Genomic DNA, 23079 nt, shown 5'->3' with positions numbered 1-23079 from the left:
AAATGGAAGGAGTTTCAAAATACATTTCCAAATATCATCAAAAGTATCAACATGATCAACTAAATGATACATCAAAATACAAAACATCATTTTAATGATCATGTACAAAATATTGTTTGCAAAACAAACTACTTCCTTCCAATCTTCGTATGCATATGACCCCAATCCACAGTCAACGTCCTGGCCCATCGCTCTTATCTGCATCACATGAAAATAACTGAAATGAGTATAAAACTCAGCAAGTGGAACTCTTACATAACAATGAACATATCATACTCTGTAAAACATAGCTTTGAAATCATTAAATACCATCAACTCTGAAACATGAATATCATAGCAATAGCATAACAATGAGATGGTATTTCTATTTACTCTGGTTGGATTGATATCAATAGTAACTCTGTCTGTGGTGCTCGTATCCTAATTGATATAAACCGATAACTCTGAGGGATATAAGCCTATGGTCGTTGATCATTGCATGCAATATCTGACTATGTATCTATCAATCCAATAAACATTTGAAACTCTCTCTTGGCATTTAATCAATAACTTTGAAGACTATACTCTTTGTATTCCCTTTTCAATAATATGAGACATAAAAATGTCCCCAATATACATAGCAATGGAATCAATACATAATCAAGAATCAATTGAAGGGAATAACACAATAAAACCTTTGAACACAATACATATATAATCATGTGAGCACAAGGGATGAAATTCCACTTACAAACCACAAGAACACCTCCACTAATCACTTGGTTGAAATCCTACAACAATAATCCATAAATAACACCATCATCAACTAAATATCCAAGAACCTAAGTCAAATAATGCATTAAACCAACAAATACATCAAACCCATAACATCTCTTCTCCAAAACCAAGAGATAACACAACCAAAAGCTTACCTTAGCTTCCTAGCACCAAGGAGAACTTCGATCTCTACTCGAAAATCCAACTAGAAGCTTGGATTGAAGATAGGAAATGGAAGAAATGGAGGAAAACCCTTGGTTCTAGAGAGAAAAACGAGATGGAGAGAAAAGGGATGGGAAAAAGTGAAGTCAACCACTCCAAAAAGCTACTAAATATCTCGCCCATACCTCAATAATGCATGACCACGGGTGCGCTCTATCATTACCGCGGGTGCGCTGAGCTCACGGCACTCCACCAAAAATTCCGAAATCAATGACCGCGGGTGCGGTCCTGCAATCACCGCGGGTGCGGTCTACACCGCGGGTCCGGTACTAACATCACCGCGGGTGCGGTGACACTACGGGGAAAAACACCAAAATCCAACAATTACGACCGCGGGTGCGGTCCTTACACTGAGTACGGGTGCGGTGCTGTCACGGCAGAAACAAAATCTCAAGCAACTAAAAGCTAACCGAAACTCTGAAACGAAATAACAAACACCAACCACACCTCAAGACAATAATAACCAACAATACTATGGCCCATAATAACAACTTTTAACATCACAACTAAACTTAAACTTAATCAATAAATCTATAACATACGAAAACTTAAACCGTACCGTTCACCGAGCTCGGCTATTACATATTTTAATAAAAACATGATCACCAACCTCGAAAATCAAAGGCCGTCGTCGAACATCGGCATAACTCTTCTGTCTAGACTGAGGGGTCTTCATTCGCTCTTGGATCAATGCCACAACATCTGCTGTTTGTTGAACCAACTCCGGGCTCAACATCTTCCTTTCACCTACCTCTTCCCAATAAAGAGGAGATCGGCACTTCCTTCCATATAAAGCTTCATAAGGTGCCATGCCAATAGAAGACTGGAAACTGTTATTATACGTGAACTCTACCAAAGGCAACTTTGAATCCCAACTTCCCGGGAAATCAATCGTACAAGCTCTTAGCATATCCTCCAAAATTTGGATTACCCTTTCTGATTGACTGTCGCTTTGAGGATGGTATGCGGTACTGAAAGCAAATTTCGTTCCCAAGGCTCGATGAAAACTCTTCCAAAACTCTGATGTAAACCTTGGATCACGATCAGAAACTATCGACACCGGTATTCCATGAAGTCTCACAATCTCCTGAATATACGTCTCAGCATATTGATTCATAGAATACGTCGTCTTGACAGGAAGAAAATTCGATGATTTGGTCAAACGATTCACAATCACCCAAATCAAATTGAAGCCTTTCTGAGTCCTTGGCAATCCAACAACGAAATCCATGGTTATGTGTTCCCACTTCCATTGCGGTATAGGCAAGGATTATAATAACCCCGCCGGTATTTGGTGCTCAATCTTAACCTGCTGACAGGTTAGACATTAAGAAACAAATAACATTATATCTTTCTTCATACCGGGCCACCAGTAAAGACGTCGAAGATCTTGGTACATCTTGGTACTACCGGGATGTACAGAATATGGCGCAGTATGAGCTTCAAGAAGTACCTCTTTTCGAATGTCATCACCCATAGGAACACATATCCTGCTTCGAAAGGTCAACAAACCATCACGATTTAACCCAAACTCATAAACACCTGACAGATCACTTTTCCTTTTCAACTCTAATAACTGAGCATCCAATTGTTGTTCCTTCAAAATTCGATCAAATAAAGTTGAGTGAAGAATTAGAGCAGACAATCGAGCAATTGTACCTGAAGATACCAAATTAATCTCATTTCTTTGTAAATCAAGCAACAAGGGTTTAGAAATCATGGAACCCAATAATGAACTCGATTTGCGACTCAAAGCATCCGCAACCATATTAGCTTTTCCAGAATGATAGCTAATGGTGCAATCGTAATCTTTTACCAGTTCCAACCATCTCCGTTGCCGTATATCCAATTCTTTTTGCGAAAACAAATAACTGAAACTCTTGTGATCTGTAAATATTTCACATTTCTCACCATAAAGATAGTGCCGCCAAATTTTTAAAGCAAAAACCACAGCCGCCAACTCCAAATCATGAGTGGGATAATTCTTCTCGTAGTCCTTCAACTGACGAGAACCATAAGCTATCACTTTCCCGTGCTGCATCAATACGGCACATAACCCCTGCTTAGAAGCATCAGTATATACAACAAAAACTTCAGTACCACAAGGAAGTACTAAAACTGTAATGCCCGGAAATTTAATCCTAGTAATCTATAATTATTGATATATAATTTGATATGATTATGAGAAGATTAATCGGGACACGAAAATAAGACTACAAGTGAAATTCGGAAAAGTTGGGCAGAGAGTATGGCGCCCGAGCGGTGCTTTTTGACCGCCCGAGCGCCAATGTTCACCAAGGCAAGTAATCGGGCAGAATGTATGGCGCCCAGCGGTAAAGAATTACCGCCCGAGCGCCAAAGAGATAACAAGCGTGGTCTCGGACAGAAACTTCCGCGCTCGAGCGGTAGTTTCTTACCGCCCGAGCGCGAGTCATGCAGAATGTGAGGGTGCCACTTGCCATTTCATGCGTGAACGTGTATATATATATATATATACATGCAAATGACAATTATTAGAGGAAAAATCGAGAATTGAAGGGAAAGTTTACTTCTTGATTTTAGAATTCGATTTGTGAAAAATCTGTCAGTCTGTTTTTGAATCCGATTACAGTACTGCGTTCCTGTCAGAGCTGGCTACAACTGGACGTAAGTTTTATTATGTTTAGACAAGATTTGATTTTATGATGTTGTTAGAATTGAATAGAATTCAAATATGGTGTTTCTGCTACTGTAGACATCGTATAATTGAAGTCAGATTGAAGAACAGATTGTTTATGTATTTGTTATGATTTTCAGAATGGATTTGACTGAGATTTTATATCAGATTCGTATTGTTATTGAGATTATCATTTGTATCAGTATTGATTTCGAAGTCTGGTATTATATTTGTGAGGTTTAGACTGACGGGGTTAGCGAGACAGTATTGTTATGCCGTCGAAACATCAGTTGGTACAGATTGATCAAATTCAGTATTGGTTTATGTTATCTTGTGATATGGTTAATATGAATCAGATTGTAGTGTATTCAGATATTGACCAGATAGATTTTGAATTGGATTATACATTGATACAGTGTATTGGTTATTGTCATTTCAGATCAGATATGGACAAATTCGACTTCGAGACGTCTTCTTCATCAGATCATGAAGACAAAGGTATAATTCATGTGATATTCGGGAAGAACAACTCAATTGAGATCGCGTTGAGTTGCCCACTAAATCACATACTATACTCTTGTTTATGTTTATATGATTATGCAATGATTATAGATTGTTATTCATGCATTAAGATAGGACAGTCTGGAGATCAGGCAGACTCTAGACGTTCGGCGATATCTCAGCTTAGGGGAAGATCACCTCCCCTATTGTTTACTGCTTTAAGATACATGTTTACCTGATTATATGATTTGAATGGGTATTATGTATTCTTGAGTATGAATCACATCGGATACATGATCAGCAGTAAGATGATCATGATCAGAAAAGATTGGCACAACATTGTATTGTTGGATTACTAATGTTTGTGGTAATCAGATGTACCTCTCCGAAGGATTTTGGAAACAGGCAGTACATCATATGAGCAGACATATATACCAGAACCGCAGATAGACGTGGCAGCGACTCCGATGGAAACCAAGTTGGCAGAATTTCAGTTATTTCAGCCGCCGATTCTGAGTGGTACAGAGACGCCTGAAACGTGTCAGCACTGGGTTGAGGACATAGAGATATTGTTCGATCTACTGGATTGTACAGATGACCAAAGAGTTAAATTGGTATTTCACCAATTACAAGAGGCTGCCAGAAGTTGGTGGATTACAATCAAAAGAGTATTAGCACTACGTGGTACTGTGATCACGTGGGAAGTCTTCAAGACTGAATTCTATCAAAGATTTTTCTCCGCCTCGTACCGAGAAGACAAGAAAGCAGAATTTGAGAATTTAAGTCAAGGTCAATTGAATATTGATGATTATGCTGCTAAATTTTCTACTCTGTTGCGTTTTGCTCCTCATATGGCTAGGGATGATGAAGCTGTAGTGAATCAATTCATTAGAGGATTGAATTCGGAGATAGTTGCATTCATGAATCTACAGCGACCCTATCACTTTGCTGATGTCTTGAGTAAAGCAAAGAGAGCAGAAGAGAGTTTGATTCGACAATTAACGAGGTTGTGTGTGAAGCAACCCCAGACACCACAATCCCCTTCGAGATTTGAACGTGGCAGCACGAGTGGAAAGCAAGATTTGCTGAAAGCTCGGAAGAAACAGTTCAAGAAGTTAGGCAGTGGTTCTTCCAGTTCCAGTGGTTCCAGTCCGAGTTATACTGGAGTCTATTGCGCTAGGTGTGGAGGGAGACATTCCACCGAACAATGCCAGGGAGTGACTGGTAGATGCAATATCTGCGGACAGCATGGGCATTTTGCTAGAGTGTGTCCTCAGAAGGGTTCCCAAAGATTCTGGGGAGCAGGACCATCGGGTGGCAATGCGTGAAAAACAGACCCAGTAGTTACAACAGGTACCATTCTTTATGATTATATGGCATACGTATTGATATATACTAATGCATTCGTTATGAGTATCTGTGAATGAGTAGTATGGAGATATGCTGTATCTGTTGGGTCTGTGTATACTGTAGTATTGATTCCTTGGCTGTTGAGGAATATGTTGATATCAGAAATTTCTGTGACATATTATATACTACAGTTAGAGGAGGATGGGACTGGATTAGATTATGATGTACTTGTAATTGTCTGATTTGGACTGCATTATTGACATGTATATGCTAAACAAGTACAGAAATATCGTAGGACGTGTTCCAGAAATGATAAGATTTAGACCCGATCTAGTTGATAAATGAGGATTTTCGATCCAGAAATCCTCAGAAATTGTAGGGTTTAGGACTCGATTATTACAGAAAGGAACAGATGGCATCCTTATGTATTCAGTAGATCCACTGAAATCGAGCCTAAAATTTGATATTAATATCATAGTTAACTGGTGTTTTCTTAGATAAGATGTCAGATGGGTTCTCTATCAGAAAGAATTGAAAGAATTGACAGATTAAAGTATGGGCTAACGAATCCAGTTGAGTGTGTATTTCTCTTGAAGACATTTTAGTTCTGTTTCTAGATTGACAGATTATGTGTTCGGGGGTATTTTGAAGAATTATGCTTGTTATATCTATGATTCCGGGATATATCCACAGCATCTGATTGTTTATATTGAATATTTGAAGACTGGGTTAAATATTCTGAGAACTGTGATTATTGTATACAGCAATGGGTCAGGTAGGGATCCGAATGCAGTTATTGATACAGGTTTATCTTCAGATTATGCGGTATCAGGAATATCAAAATTAGCAGAATGTCAAAGATGTCAGAATTTTATTAGCTGGTTTGAGCAGATTGTCTTCTTCTGATTTTTTTATTCTCGTATTGCTGTATATCTGCTGAGTATTGTTATTGTTCTAAATCAGTATTTGAGACATTTTATATTGGTTGGGAGTATATTCTATTTGCAGATGAGATATAGCAGTTGATCTGGGCAGTATGAAGATTTTGTCAGCCAGCCAGAATTCATTATGTTCTTTCTATTCAGAATTTGATGTGATATTACCGTTATTGTGAATCAGTGTCATACATTTTATTGTAAACAGTTGAAATCAGAGCAGAGTATCGTTTACAGTAACAGATATGTGACCGTGTGGTTGTATCAGACAAACTACTTCTATTGTGTGATGTCAGAATGTTTCAGAATTATTTATAACTTTTGATATGGGTAGTCAGAGCCGATTACCAGGTAGGTATTTCTTATTTATTTTCTGTTTTTAACTGATTTTGTACAGCATAGTTCGAATCTGAAATCTCAGGTATGTCAGAAATGCACAGTAAGGGATTCAGTTTTCATTCAGATATTTCAGAATGTATGATACTCGAACAAATAATGTTGGTATAGACAGATTTGATCAGTTATAACCGAATTTGTACCGAAAGGTTGGAAAAAAAAAATGGTACTGATATGTCTGGATCGCTAACAAAAGAAGCCAGAAAGCTAGGAATTAGAAGATTATTACCGACTTGGTATAATCCTGCATAGAAATGGAAGTATATTTCTAGGACTGATGTAATGAAATTACCGCCATTTTCTTCAGATTGGGATATGGTCTGATCGTGATTGATAGATTGTTCAATCTATATCTAGTAGTTTGTACAGATGATGTACAAACAAAACTAAGTGACAGAGATCCCTGTCAAAGAAATAGTCAGATTGACTAGAAGGATGATTTCGAGTAGAGTATATCAGACTATGATTACGATTAAGTGTGTACTTGTGGTAGATTATATCATCAGCTCTTTCTGGCAGATTGTTCACAAAGTGACAGGTAGTCGGAGTGTCTTGGTCAGATATTGAAAGATATTAGTAGAACTCTAGTGCTGAATGTTAGCCCTAGTTATCAAGATAATTCAGAATGGATAGATGTAGGAAACCAATGTCGGATGATGACGATTGGTATTTAAAATGGCATAGGTCCTTGATTGGGATAAAAAGATGGAATAGCAACTACAGGTGGTATTGCTTTGTTATGGATTGCAAATTGGCATATACGGATGTTGTATAGCTAGTAATGCGGGATTGATTCGGCTAGAGCGAGTTGAAAAAGGATTAAGATATTATAATTCTTGAATTTTGAGTTCAGATTAGAATCAGAGATTGACCAATGAAAGACACCACAGAATGATATTGGGGGAGGAGTTTGGATGTTAAACTCTGTTATACAGTTCTTCTGATAGATTTGGTGTAATGATTGGTGAGTTCGAGGACGAACTAAGATCTAAGAGGGGGAGAAATGTAATGCCCGGAAATTTAATCCTAGTAATCTATAATTATTGATATATAATTTGATATGATTATGAGAAGATTAATCGGGACACGAAAATAAGACTACAAGTGAAATTCGGAAAAGTTGGGCAGAGAGTATGGCGCCCGAGCGGTGCTTTTTGACCGCCCGAGCGCCAATGTTCACCAAGGCAAGTAATCGGGCAGAATGTATGGCGCCCGAGCGGTAAAGAATTACCGCCCGAGCGCCAAAGAGATAACAAGCGTGGTCTCGGACAGAAACTTCCGCGCTCGAGCGGTAGTTTCTTACCGCCCGAGCGCGAGTCATGCAGAATGTGAGGGTGCCACTTGCCATTTCATGCGTGAACGTGTATATATATATATTTAAATATATATATATACATGCAAATGACAATTATTAGAGGAAAAATCGAGAATTGAAGGGAAAGTTTACTTCTTGATTTTAGAATTCGATTTGTGAAAAATCTGTCAGTCTGTTTTTGAATCCGATTACAGTACTGCGTTCCTGTCAGAGCAGGCTACAACTGGACGTAAGTTTTATTATGTTTAGACAAGATTTGATTTTATGATGTTGTTAGAATTGAATAGAATTCAAATATGGTGTTTCTGCTACTGTAGACATCGTATAATTGAAGTCAGATTGAAGAACAGATTGTTTATGTATTTGATATGATTTTCAGAATGGATTTGACTGAGATTTTATATCAGATTCGTATTGTTATTGAGATTATCATTTGTATCAGTATTGATTTCGAAGTCTGGTATTATATTTGTGAGGTTTAGACTGACGGGGTTAGCGAGACAGTATTGTTATGCCGTCGAAACATCAGTTGGTACAGATTGATCAAATTCAGTATTGATTTATGTTATCTTGTGATATGGTTAATATGAATCAGATTGTAGTGTATTCAGATATTGACCAGATAGATTTTGAATTGGATTATACATTGATATAGTGTATTGGTTATTGTCATTTCAGATCAGATATGGACAAATTCGACTTCGAGACGTCTTCTTCATCAGATCAGGAAGACAAAGGTATAATTCATGTGATATTCGGGAAGAACAACTCAATTGAGATCGCGTTGAGTTGCCCACTAAATCACATACTATACTCTTGTTTATGTTTATATGATTATGCAATGATTATAGATTGTTATTCATGCATTAAGATAGGACAGTCTGGAGATCAGGCAGACTCTAGACGTTCGGCGATATCTCAGCTTAGGGGAAGATCACCTCCCCTATTGTAGATGTGGATACAGATCAGGCCGAAGTCTAGGAATAAGACGTACAGCACCACGATTGGTTGGGTAGGTGACAGCCAGTGGCGTCTTATTCACCTCGGGATCCCTAGAGTTATAGTTGAGTCGAGTCTAGACATGAGTTGATTAGGACTGCATGCTCATATGGATGTGGCTCCTAGATCATGGGACCCATCGTTATTGCTTCCAGTTGTGCTAGCATGTCTTTATGATTTAGATTGGTTATATGCATGTTTAGCTGATTTGAAGTGCGTGCTTATTGTGATTAGATTTCATAGCTTATGAAATCTAATGTTTTAATTTTATTCGTGACAGCATGTTTCATGAACTATTTATGTATATACATGTTTACCATATTTTATACTGGGATTTATTTCTCACCGGAGTTATCCGGCTGTTGTCTTGTTTTGTATGTGTGCATGACAACAGGTGGGGCTGGATCAGGGTCAAGATGATGATGAGAGAAGACAAGTGTAGCGTGGTGATTCCGGACTTACAGTAGACTTGGTTTTATTAATGGACTTTAGTAGTTGAACCTTAAATTAGCTTGTTGTACTTTAATACTGAAATGTACTTTATACAGACATGTATAGTATTTAGATTCCATTACCTTCCGCAGTTATATCTTAAAACGAAAAATTTTTAGACCCTGTTTTATCTTAATTGATAATTAAATCCCAAAGATGATTAGCGTCCGGGTCCCCACAAAAACAGAGGCAGAAGTAAACTTATCTTTCAATGTTTGGAAGGCTTGTTGGCACTCAATGGTCCATTCGAACTTGATAGCCTTCCTTGTCAAACTCGTCAATGGCAAAGCTATCTTTGAAAAGTCTGCTATGAACCTACGGTAATACCCTGCCAAACCAAGAAAACTTCTTACTTCTGAGACTGTCTTGGGAATAGACCATTGCTTAATGGACTCAATCTTGGATGGATCAACAGATATTCCTTCCTTTGAAACAATATGGCCCAAAAATTCCACCTGCTCTAACCAGAAATCACATTTCTTTAACTTGGCATACAATTGTGTATCCCTCAACAGCTGCAACACAATCCTCAAATTCTCACGATGAAGTTCTCGTGTCTTTGAGTAGATCAAGATATCATCAATAAAAACAATGACAAAAGTATCCAAATACGGCTTAAAGACACGATTCATCAAATCCATAAAAACTGAAGGAGCATTGGTTAGCCCGAACGACATCACCAAAAATTCATAATGGCCATACCTCGTTCTAAATGCAGTCTTTGGTATGTCCTCCTTTTTCACCTTAAGTTGATGGTAACCGGACCGAAGGTCGATCTTCGAAAATATTGCTGCTCCTTGCAATGGATCAAATAGATCATCAATACGTGGCAAAGGATATTTGTTCTTCACTGTGACCTTGTTGAGTTCTCGATAGTCAATACATAATCGCAATGATCCATCCTTCTTCTTTACGAACAAAACTGGAGCCCCCCACGGTGAGGAACTAGGTCGGATAAAACCTTTATCTAATAGCTCCTGCAATTGAGTCTTCAATTCTTTCATTTCAGTAGGAGCCATTCTGTATGGAGCCTTGGAAATTGGAGCTGTACCTGGAATTAAATCAATAACAAACTCCACCTCTCCATCAGGTGGTAATCCAGGCACATCATCAGCAAATAGGTCAGGATAATCCCGAACCACATCAATATTCTGTAATTGCAAATTACTTTCCTTTCGCACATCAACCACTGAAGATAGAAAACCCATACAACCCTTGTGCAACAACTTATTAGCTTGAAGGCAAGAAATAATAGGAATACCCATCGAAGAGCCTATACCAACAAACACATCACTATCATGGTCATCGGCTAAAAACTTCACTGTCTTGCCCACGCAATCAATTACCGCGCAATAAGCAGATAACCAATCCATTCCCAAAATAACAACAAATGCAACCATCGGAATAACGATAAGATCAGCAAACAGTAATCTATTACCCACTTGTACAGGACATGCCTTGATAATATTAGTGGGAAAAATTTCATCCCCAGAGGGCAACACAATATTGAAGTGTAATGGCATAACAGTAGGTTCAAAAGATATAGAATGCATAAACACTTCAGACATAAAAGAATGAGTTGCTTCAGTGTCAATCAAGGTAAGTGCTTCCTTACCGAATATTAAAATATTACCTGATATTACTGAAGAATCAGGATTGACACCTTCTTATTTCATTGAAAATATTCTGCCCTGAACCTTACCTTTATCTGCCGAAAGAGGACATTTTTGTGCTGTGTGTCCCATTTGTTTACATCTATAACACCGGCCACTTCCAATCAAACATTCCCCCTTGTGTGGCTTTCCACACTTGGGACATAAGGGTCGCTCCGTATCTGATGAAGGCAAAGAAGGCTTATTGCGTTGCTCCAACTTGCCTTTCCATTTGAAGCCGCCTCGACTCGAAGGACTTGCACCTTGACTCCTGGCTTGAAAGGTTTGTCTTCTCAACTGCCTTTCCTTTTCAATCTCTTGCTCATCAAGTTCAGCTAGCAGTGCCCTTTCAACAATATCTTGATAAGAAACCACTTTAGCCATGTGAACATCTCGTCGAATCTCGGGTCTCAAGCCGCGAATAAAGTGCTCTCCTTTATCTTTATCATTCTCGACGATGAAAGGCACAAAGACACAACTTTCTTCAAATTTGATAGTATACTCATTGACAGTCATGGCAGCTTGTCGCAACTCGAGAAATTCATTCATCTTCTTCGCTTTAACCTCTCGAGAAAAATATTTGGTGTAGAAAAGCTATGTGAATGCATCCCACTTCAATTCACGAACATTCACTATAACCTTGGTGGCTTCCCACTAAATACGTACTGCTTTGACCAACATAAAAACTGCACAACTAACCTTGTCTTGATCATTGAACTTCAAATAGTCGAAGATGGCTTCCAAAGACTTGATCCATTCTAGAACCACCAATGGATCAGAACCACCAACAAAATCAGGAGGGTTCATTCTTCTAAAACGATCATAGGCACCATCTTCAGAACTTTCTGTTGTGCCTTGAACTCTACCACGACCACGACCCTGAGTCGCGGTGTGCATGCTCAATAACTATTGGATTTGCTCACCATGAACCTTTGCTTGCTCTTTCAATAGCTTACTAAACTCATCAACAACCTTCACTGTCTTATCAGTAGAAGAGGTCCTATCATCACCTTCTATATTCTTTCTCTTGGAGGCATATCCTACACATATGCTCACTTTAACAATGGATAGGAAGAAAGAATACATCAATAACAATAAAATAGAATCAATTCTCAAAGTTAGAATCAATAGATGCAGGATCGAAAACATACCGGATTGTCCTAGGTAGAAGAAGTCATATACGGTCCAAGAACTTTCGCTCTGATACCAATTGAAACAACCCACTACTCATGACATTTAAATTTAAAAGAAAAGCATACGCGGAAGCATTTTCATTGAACTAGAAAAGAAACAATATACCATGAACATCAAAATATTTTTCTAAAACTAAAATACATGACCATTAATAAGAATATCTTTCATCACCTAACCAAAAACCAACATTATTTTTCTTTTCCATCAAACATTTGTCAAAATGAATAATTCTAACCACTTGTATTGTTCAACACAACCCACAAAAGTAATACAAGTAAAAAGTTCAAAAGTTTCCAATTCCATTAGCTATATGACTTCTTCCCTTTGGACGATCCGTTTCAATTCTTTTTGTCACCTGCATCACATGATATTAACTGGAATGAGATAAAACTCTGTAAGCAGAAAGCTGTACATAACAAATACATATACATGGCTTGGCTTGAAACATGGCTATGGCAATGGCAATGAAAATCCAACAATACCATCTTCAATGAACAATACATAGTCAAGGAAAAATAGATGGTATAACATGTCATGAATTAAAGGAAAGGGAATGATAGTTCTGTGACCTGTGACCTGTGACCTGTGGATAGTATCTCTTTGATATATAAATATATCAAAACTGTGAGAGATACTCATAATCATGTGATTGGCTAATGACATGCATGAATTACTATCATTCCTTGGATTGAAGCATATGAAATTCATTGGGACAATTGAACAAACACTTGATAAGCACAATAGCTTGCTAGCTTCTTTATCAATGAAATCAATAAAATTCTTGGATCAATGAATATATAACAACAAATATGGCAATAACATAACCATGAAAGAAGCTAGACATCAATAATCATGGCTTGGATACATATATATCATGTGAACACAAGGGATAGCCTCTACTTACTCCCAATCAAACCAAAATGGTGGCTATGAAACCTTGATTCAATTCCTACATCAATAAACACAATAATAACCAACCATCATCACCAATAATCCAATGATTCCATAAACATAACTTAACCCTTTAATATAACCAAACCCTTCCAAACTCCAAAATAATAGAACCCTTACCTTGTAGCTTGAGTTCTAAGGTATATGACACTCCAAATTTCTACTAGAACCCTTGAAATTGAAGTAGAGAAGTGAAGAGAAAAATTGGAGAGAAAGGGTACAAACCGATGGAAGGAAAAGGGAAGGATTTAGAATGGTATAGAAGCCTCTAGAGAATGAATATAAGCCATCAAAATCCATCAAAAACGTGTTTTCTATAACATAGACACGGACCCCGTGCCCCCCTCCGTGTATAGGTCCGTGTACACACTGGAAATCACTTATTTTGCATGGTCGGACCCGGACCCCGTGTAGGGGTCCGTGTACCCTCTGCCAGGGGCCAACACTGCAATTTTCCTTCCGAATTAGCCTAAGTGGTAAACATGTAAGTTGTAGCCATATGTGTTTTCTTGAACCTTTCCAAATTTCAGGTCATTTGGAGGTTGGAGTAAAAAGGTATGCCCATTCTCCCAACATGTGTCAGTGCTGGAACAACGAAACACACGACACACTTCGGGTCACTTTTGGCTCGTCTTCCCTAATGATTTAAACAAAACTCAAAATAAGAAAGTTATAGCCTTATATCTTATCTTTCTAATGGAATTGGCCTCATGTCATTTGGATCAATATACAAAACATTATGCTAAAAACCACAACTACTGACATATTTTTCATACCGTTTCTGCACTTCCAATTCCTATTCGACTCAAGATCAACTTTCTATTCTACCCATTCATTACCATAACCATCACCAACTCCCAACATTATACCTTCACGATAATAACAACTCCTCAAATACACAACCACCTACTAAACCATATCAAAATCATACAATAAATAACCATAAATACAATGCAATAACCATATTGATGCTATAACATGAAATATCAACCCTTCCATCAACTATACTCATAAACCATAACCATAACCATGAACAATAATAACTTAACAATATATCCATATCATCAAACCATAGAATAACATCGTTGACAGTAGAAGGATAAAAGGTTGGGATATTACATTTAGTTTGTCTATTCTGAGCTGTCTTCCTATCTTTTCTAAATCAGCTTCACTTTTTCAGTCATATCTCTGATCATATCAGATCCAATCTCAGGAACCTTGGAGGTATTATCTAATAAAGAAGGAAATCTGCACTTCTTGTCGTATAATACTTCAACGATATTATTTCAGTACTCGTTTAGTAGCAGTTGCGGTACGATAATTCTCACAATGACAACGAACCTTGCCAGCTAGTGTTAAAATCAAACACTACAGCCCTAATCATGTCTCTTAATATCTGGATAATCCACTCTGACTGTTCGTTAGTCGGTGAATGATATACATTACTCAGATATAATCTCTTTCCCAACTCTTGTTGTACACTCTGCCAAAAGTGCAAAGTCAACCAAAATCACGGTCTGATATAATCAACACTCGATACTCGGTGTAATCTGATCACTTTTCTGATAGAAATCTCAGTACTATACTCATATCTGTACGTCTTTATGTACGAGCTAGCACTCGAAGACTAGTTCAGTCTGTCACTCCTAACTCAATCAATGCTCAATCCCAAAAGGAATGCGGTAGATTCATCACGATATCATTGGAAATGTAATCTCATTTCCATTCAGGAATCGATAAGCTATATAACCAATATCCTGGTTTCATTCTTTCAGTCTTCATCTGTCGACAATTCAGACATTTCAATACAAACTCAACCATATCTAATCTCATCTGCTTCAATTAAAACTATCTTTTCGATCATCAGAATAAATATTGCATTAATTATTGTGCACTTCAAACAATACATGTCATTTCAGATATGAAATATTCGGCACACAAACGATTATTAACATATAACACACTGTCACAAACTTGTTATTCTGATCGATGCCCTGCTCTGTTGTCGATATCTAGCTTTGAACATTCTGATCAACTTTCTGAACTGCTTTAATTCTCAAAATCAGCTCTGATTCGGACTGTACAATATAAATTCTCCACTGTCTACTATCTGTTTCAAACACGGATTTAGAACAACAGCAATATTCAATCAGATTCAAAACATCACTCATCAATACTGATCTTCTAACTCATAAAACTGTAATTTCTGACAATGCTATCGGTTTTAGCCAACTGATCACAACTTCAACTGTGCCAAGATCAACCGATATACTATATTCGGATATACATACCCCGAATAAAAGCTGTCTTAATCAAGATTCACAATTCAAAAATTTTCTGTGTGTCACTTTCCAGTTCTCAAAATATTCAATACAATACTCAGATATTTAACAAAATCAGTCATATTTTTCAAATATACCAGAATATCATAGATCAACTAATCAGAAAATCATCAAAATATTCTGAACACAGAGTTTATCAACTTACCAACATAGCTGATACATCCTAAAGAGAATCACTCAATCAGATGTAACTCTCGGTTAATATTCTTCTGACTGATCTTTCAATTCATTCAATTCAATCAATATCATTCGGCACGAAGTTCTAAAAATAATAACAGTACCTAATATCGAGTCAAGGCTGAAATCAATTTTCCTGATTAAAGGCAAACCGGGAAGCTCATCTGGGAAAACTTTAGCAACACTTCTGTCACTGGCAAATCAGTCAATGATACGCTTAATCTCAGTAAATCAACTGAATACATAAGGAATCACTCTGTTCCTTTCACAATCATCGAGTCATGAACATCACATATATCAAAGGTATTCTGAATCCAGAATCCTTACCGTACCATGTTCATTCTTCGGCCATTTCAGATCTGAATCTTACCATTTCTTGGAAATAATCTGCGATAGCTCTGTACTTGGCCAACACATCAATATCAATAATGCGGTCAGGATCAGATAACACCAGTAATACACAAGATAACTCAATCTCATTCTCATCTCGCTGTATTATACGATATTTCACAAAGTTCGCTGATATCAAAACTCTCCTCAAACGGTAAAGAGATAAAATACTACAGAATATAATAACTCAACAACCAAAGCATATATCAATGCAATTTATTCAGAAATCATATACAGGATGTAATAATATTTCTCAATATATATAATCAGAATAATCATAAAAGATCAATTACCTGCCACTATATCATCAAGTGCATCCTAGGTCTGCTCCTCGGTACTACAGCCACTTTGGCTTCCTGCTGACCCTAGTTGGGACTGAGTAGAGTGTGGTTGGAAAGAGCGAACAACAGAAGATGATCTATCGATCTAAGTCACTGATCTAGATGATTCTGATCCCTGGAATCTTCGGGAACCTCTCTGTGGACAAACTCTAGCAAAGTGTCCTTGCTGTTTGCAATTGTTGCAACTACCATACACTCCTTGTCATTGCTCTGTGAGATTTATTCCTCCACAGGTTCTACAATAGACCCCGATATAGCTCGGGCTAGAACTACTGGAGCTAGATGAACCGCTCCCTAACTTCTATAATTGCTTCTTTCGAGCTTTCAACTGTTCTTTCTTCCCAATACTACTACTTCCAACCTCAAATTTCGAAGGGGATTCCAAGAACTGGACTGGAGATGGTTGATGTTTCTAGGATTGGATCACATACAGCCTTTCTCGTTGTCGAATCAAACTTGCCTCGGCTCTTTTTGCTCTATTCAAGGCATCAGAAAAGTATAGGGTCGCTCCACATATACCAATGCAAGTATTCCACGATTCAATCCATTAATAAACGTTCAGTTACAACTTCATCATTTCCAGCCACGTGAGGTACAAAACGTAGCAAAATAGAGAATTTAGCAACATATTCTTCAATGTTTAGCTTTTCCTCTCGGTACGAACCGGGGAAAAACCTTTTATAGAATTCAACTTTAAAGATTTCCACGTAATCATTGTACCATGCTGTTCTAGGGCTCCTTTGGTTGCGATCCACCAACTCTTTGCGACTTCCCGTAACTGGTGCCCAATCAGTTTAACTCTCCGTTCATCTGGGTAATCAAGTGAATCAGATATGTGGGGACCCGGACGCTAATCATATTCTTAATTATTTTTGGGATTTAATTATCAATTAAGATAAATAGGGTCTAAAATTTTTCTTTCATAATGCAAAGGCGGAACGTAATGGAATTAATTAACATACATATCAGTATAAAAATACTATTCTGTACAATAAACATTCAGACTATACTAAGGTTCAACTACTAGATTTCAAGTGTTAGAACCATATCTACAACAAGTCCGGAATCACGACGCTAAACTTGTCCTCTATCATAATCTTCTTGACCCCGATCATGTCCCACTTGTTGTCATGCACACATACAAACAAGACAACAGCCGGATAACTCCGGTGAGATTAAATCTCAGTATAAACAATGTGTACATGCTATGGTAAAATAAAGCGTGAAACAGATAACACTACATGTATCATAATCTGACAATGCGAATCGATATCAAACTGTACATAAAAGATGAATTATAATCTACGAAACATAATTTATACAATCTGTAATTCAACTCATGACTCGGCTCATCTCTCATCTAATCTAGGGATCCCGGTGAATAAGAACGTAACAGGTCTCCCACCTACTACTACCAGTCGCGGTGGCAGTACGTTCTTATTTCTAGACTTTGGTCTAGTCTAAATCGAATAATCTGTAATAAGGATGCTATCTGTATCTGAAGCATCTCGATATACCAAACGTCCAGTGTCTTGGCATGTCTGTCCCAGACTAAACCTATTCTGACAATGTGCAATGGGCCAGTGACTCCTCTGTCATAGGCTAGCCCCTCTGTCAGTGACTCTCACTCAATAGCTCTCTGCTTTCTACTTTCTAATTCAATAGAATAAACATACTCATTAAAACACCAAGGTATAAAAACAATACCATACAAGTATGTGGTTTATGGAAACTCGAGTTAAATCTAACTCCAGTCGCTCTCCCAGTTAACATCGATTTATACCTTTCTCTTCTCGGTCTGGCGAAGTCGAAGTCTCGTATTCAAATCTGTCCATATCCACTATCCTTGTGTAGCTCGTCTCGAGAGGAACTCAGAACTAAAGTCGGATCGCAAATCGGATGGTTAATTCTTGTACAAGCACAATATCAAGATACCAAAGAATTTGAAGCTTTCAAAGGTTTTCTGAATGGTTCTCTCGAGTTCTACTGTTAGGAATGAAGGCCACAACACCTTATATTGCATGGTTAGGCCAAGTGTCTTATTTTTTACACTGCACATTGCACCGCGGGTAAGCCAGCTTTAGACCACGGGTGCGCTATGCATACTGTAACATATCCAACACCTCGGAAGCTTCGTCTGCGGGTGCGGTGATTCTTTGACCGCAGGTGAGGTGCTTGTACTGTGGGCGAGGTCATGTTTCTGCCGCTGGTGCACTTACCCTACGGCCCAAATTCAACATTTCATGTGCAACCCAACCGCGGGTGCACTGTCTTTTAGACCGTGGGTGCACTGGCCTTGCTGTCTCACCAATGATTTATGAATTGTTGCGATTAGAAGGATCACGACGAGACAAGAGTTGAGAAAGAATGTGATATTTGTGAGGACAGAACACCTCACGCATATGTGCGAGAAGAGGCGCGCATATGCGCCAGCATGGCAGAAGACCTCGCGCATATGCACGAGTACGGGAAAATCTCTAAGTGTGAGAACAGAATGTCTCACGCATATGCATGGAGACAAGGCGCGCATATGCGCGAGCTGTAGCATGCCGAGACAGTAGGTCTCGCGCATATGCGCGAGATAGGGTGCGCATATTCGCGAGCAATTGTAGTGTTATGCGACGAGGAAGGTCACGCATATGCGCGAGACGTGCAGTTCAAAGGATGAGCCACGTGTACTTTACCATGCATGATATATATAACAAGCCTTCAAATTCTCCATAGAATTGTTAAAAAGAAGACAGAGGCTCTCCAGAAAAGTTCTCAAGCATTTATATCGTAGATTTGCGATTGTGCAAGATCCGTTCGTCAGAATTTCAATCCGAGTTTAGTACCGTGCTTCTATCGACAAGAACTCCAAAAGGACATAAGTTTTTTTTATGTTTTTTTATGACTTGAAAATATGATATTGAAGGAATCAGAGTTTGATTGATATTATGTGTTCTGGAGATATTACACGTCGTATAATTGAAACCGGATCGAAGAATAGATACCATATGAAATTGTTATGATTTTTCAGATTTGATTTGATTGAGGTTATACAGATTTGGTATCAGATTGTGTTGTTGATTGATTATGAGTTATTGAGATTGATGTCTATTGATATTGAGATATCGGAATATATCGAGATTGCGATGTTAACAGAATTAGATTGAGATTGATCAAATACAAACTTGTATTGAGTTGTATAATGATATTGTACTTCTCGTATGTTATTCCAAATTTGGTATTGAAGACTTGAAGATAGATCAAAGCCAGCAATCGACAAAAGAAAAGTATAAATCAATGTTAACCGGGAGATACGACTCGAGTTAGATTTGACTTGAGTTTTCCTAAAACCACATACTTGCTGGTTATTGTTTTTATACCTTTGTATGCTTTGAATGTATATGCTTATTCTATTGATTTATAGAAAAGCATATAATAGAAGATAGATTTTGAGAACAAGTCATTGGCAGAATTCCCAAGTCTGTGGCAAAGGTGCCAAGACATTGGATGTTTGGTTTATATCGATGTGCTTAGGAGTAGATCAACTTCTATTGCAGAGATTCGATATAATGTGTCAATGTCCGGGAACCTGGATCCCTATACTAGAGAAGATTCGAGTCAGAGATTTAAGAGTCAAAGAGTTTGATTTACAGTTTTTATCAGTTCATGTTTTCAGATTTGATACATGTTATTGATAACTGTTATACGCTTTCTTATATGTTTATATGAAATGCATGTATACTTGGTTTATACTGGGAATTATATTCTAACCGGAGTTATCCGGCTGTTGTTGTGTTTGTATGTGTGCGTGATAATAAGTGGGACATGATCAGGGTCAAGAAGAGGATGAGAGATCAAAAATTAGCGTGGAGATCCGGACCCAGACTTAGAATAGGTTTCAGTACTTGATGTATAGTTGTTGAACCCTAGTTTGATATGAATGTATTTTGTACAAGACTTATACATTTACTCTTGATGTTTATATAAGATTGATTATTGTATATTCCGCACTTATGTATTTTTTTTAAAAAAATTAGACCCAGTTTATTTAGTTGATCCATTTATTCCCAAATATAATTAAGAAATGAATTAGCGTTCAAGTCCCCACAAAAAATTTCTTTTTGCGGTCTTCATTCCTCGATTGCGTCTCGAATAATCTTTAAAACACAGTTGTATGCATTCTAGTAGAAACTATATTTTAAACATGTAAACATGCCTACCTAATTTAATTAATTCAATTAAAATTTTTAATTAAGCATTTTCCATTTTTCCTAGATTTGAATGCAATTAAATTACGTTATTGCTTTTTGAACCTTACAAGGTCGTTCTAGGACGACTTTGAGTCCCCACATGATTCATCGGTGCCTCATCTTTCCCATAGAAAAGGTTTCCATCTTGACAATCCTTTGCAAAATGTTCACCTCCACATTTGTCACAGAATATCTCTTGAAGACACATCGTCGTACCACCAACATTCAGACTATCTATCTTTCTGTTCAGTACCTCTAATTGTGCAGTGACAGAAGAAAAATTGATTAACTGATGAATTCCAGCATTTTTCCTCTGATTGTTTCTTCTAGATTGAGGATGATAGCTTCTAACAGCCATTTCCTCTAGCAACTCATATCCCTCTTCAGCATTTTTTCTCAAAATATTTCCACAGGTAGCAACATTTATCATAATACGATTACAAATAATCAGACCATAAAAAAAATTTGTACTACTAACCAAGATGCAGTTTATGATGTGTACATCTTCGTAGTGAATCTTTGTAGCTCTCCCATGTCTCATAGAGTGACTCATGCTCAACACGGGAGAAGGTGGCTATGTCCGCTTGCAACTTCATGATCTTTGATGGAGGAAAGTATTTAACGAGGAATGCATTGTCCATGTCTTCTCAAGGCATGTATTGAACCTACAGGCAAACAATTCAACCAATTTTTAGCCTTATCTCTCAACGATAATGTGAATAATCATAAGTGACTAGCATCATCAGAAACTCCATTGTGTTCAAAAGTAACTCATTTCAAGAAAATCTACTATGTGACTGTTGGGATCATCTTGTGAGTTTTCCCCAAACTAGACCATATTTTGAATCATTTGGATGATAGCTGGCTTGATTTCGAATTTATTTGCCCGCACAGTCGGTCTCACTATGCTTGGGCGTGTTCCGTCCAGAGAAGATTGTGCATACTACAGCATGGGTATGCGCGTTGGCTCCTTTACTTCTTGCTCTTCATTATGTTCCTCCTCACGCTCATTCATGTTCATTCTGTCTTTGATTCTCTATTCCTGTCTTCTTCTGCAGAGGGTCCTTTCGATCTTAGGATCAAACGGCTCAAGTTCCAATTCAAATGATCTTGGTATAAAAGACGGAGTGTAAGCTCAAGACAAATGAAATAATACTCGAGAATAAAACTGAAAATAAAATCGTAAATTAACAGTCCCCAGCAATGGCGCTAAAAATGATCGAGCTCTATAAATTCCCAATAAAAATTGCTATTAAATTATGTGACATACATGCTTATTACGATTTTATTGTCATTTTGCATGAAATTGTATTTTTAAAAGGACATTCAAGTGACGATCGAGGAACGGAGACCAAGGACTGAAATTTGTGAAAATATTTTATTAAATAATTAATTTTAATTATTTAATAAAGGGATGATGTTTTTCTCATATTTTTGAAAACAAGGAATTTTTATATGATTTTATACGCCGGGACTAAAAATTTTATCAGTGTTGGATTTTCAACTAAAATTCGATCTTTTAAGCAGTCCGGCTATTTAATTCACTAGCTATTTTTATGAAAACGTTTTTTTAAGTTTAATTAAAGCCTAGCTTGCACTAGTGGGCTTAATTAGAGTTTATTAGGCCTTGAGTCTAATTAATAAGTTGATTAGCTTATAAAGAAAAGAATATAACCCTAAGCTAGACCTTTCCCACGCCGCTAAAATAATTATCAAGAAGCAAAAGCTGACCCTCGGCGCAAGCAGCAGCCTCGGCCGTGGGAAAGTAGCAGTTTTTCCTTCAAGTTTTAAGGGATACTAGCCTCGGTTCTCTCCGTTCTTCGTCGCCACCGGTATTTCGTGCGTTTACGACGCAAAGGCACGCCTAAAATCTTCCTTTTCTCATCCATTCCATCATAGTATCAATTTAAATTATGTACGCATGAAGAACTTGAAGATTTATTTCAGAAATTTCCTTTTTCACATACATGCTATGAACTAATGATTTCTATGTACCAAATCATGTCTTGATTGTGTTTAGGGGCTGCCATGATGTTACATGATGTCTAGGTAAAGTTTTCAAGGAAAATAAAGCCACACCCACACACCCATACACGGCAGAAACCATAGGAGTCACGGTGACACAAGTTCGCAGGCTGCTGTCTTGGGTTTGAGCGATCGGGTGTCACGTTT

The 23079-nt window shown here is 37.6% G+C and overlaps 1 protein-coding gene across 1 annotated transcript; it reads right to left on the bottom strand.

Annotated features, from left to right (window-relative positions):
- Positions 1-2305: 2305 nt before the first annotated feature.
- On the bottom strand, positions 2306-21337 carry LOC140805481 (uncharacterized). The gene is made up of 8 exons (XM_073161752.1): positions 21008-21337; positions 12457-12553; positions 12205-12314; positions 11974-12153; positions 11325-11868; positions 10480-11180; positions 9808-10179; positions 2306-3037 (listed from the first exon to the last, which is right to left on the bottom strand). The coding sequence occupies exons 1-8, from the start codon at positions 21335-21337 to the stop codon at positions 2306-2308; spliced, it is 3066 nt and encodes a 1021-aa protein (XP_073017853.1).
- Positions 21338-23079: the final 1742 nt, after the last annotated feature.

This window comes from Primulina eburnea, chromosome 11 (assembly GCF_022965805.1).
Source record: "Primulina eburnea isolate SZY01 chromosome 11, ASM2296580v1, whole genome shotgun sequence".
In the NCBI taxonomy this organism is placed as follows: domain Eukaryota; kingdom Viridiplantae; phylum Streptophyta; class Magnoliopsida; order Lamiales; family Gesneriaceae; genus Primulina; species Primulina eburnea.
Note: the sequence above shows the minus strand (reverse complement) of the source record. Positions and strands in the feature narration are given on the sequence as shown.

Coding starts and splice junctions, on each gene's coding strand:
- LOC140805481 (XM_073161752.1), bottom strand. CDS start 21,337: ATGATAAATGTTGCTACCTGTGGAAATATTTTGAGAAAAAATGCTGAA. Junction 12,315..12,456: donor AGAGCGAAAGTTCTTGGACC/GTATATGACTTC, acceptor GCATATGTGTAG/GATATGCCTCCAAGAGAAAG. Junction 11,181..11,324: donor TCCTCTTTCGGCAGATAAAG/GTAAGGTTCAGG, acceptor TTATGTCTGAAG/TGTTTATGCATTCTATATCT.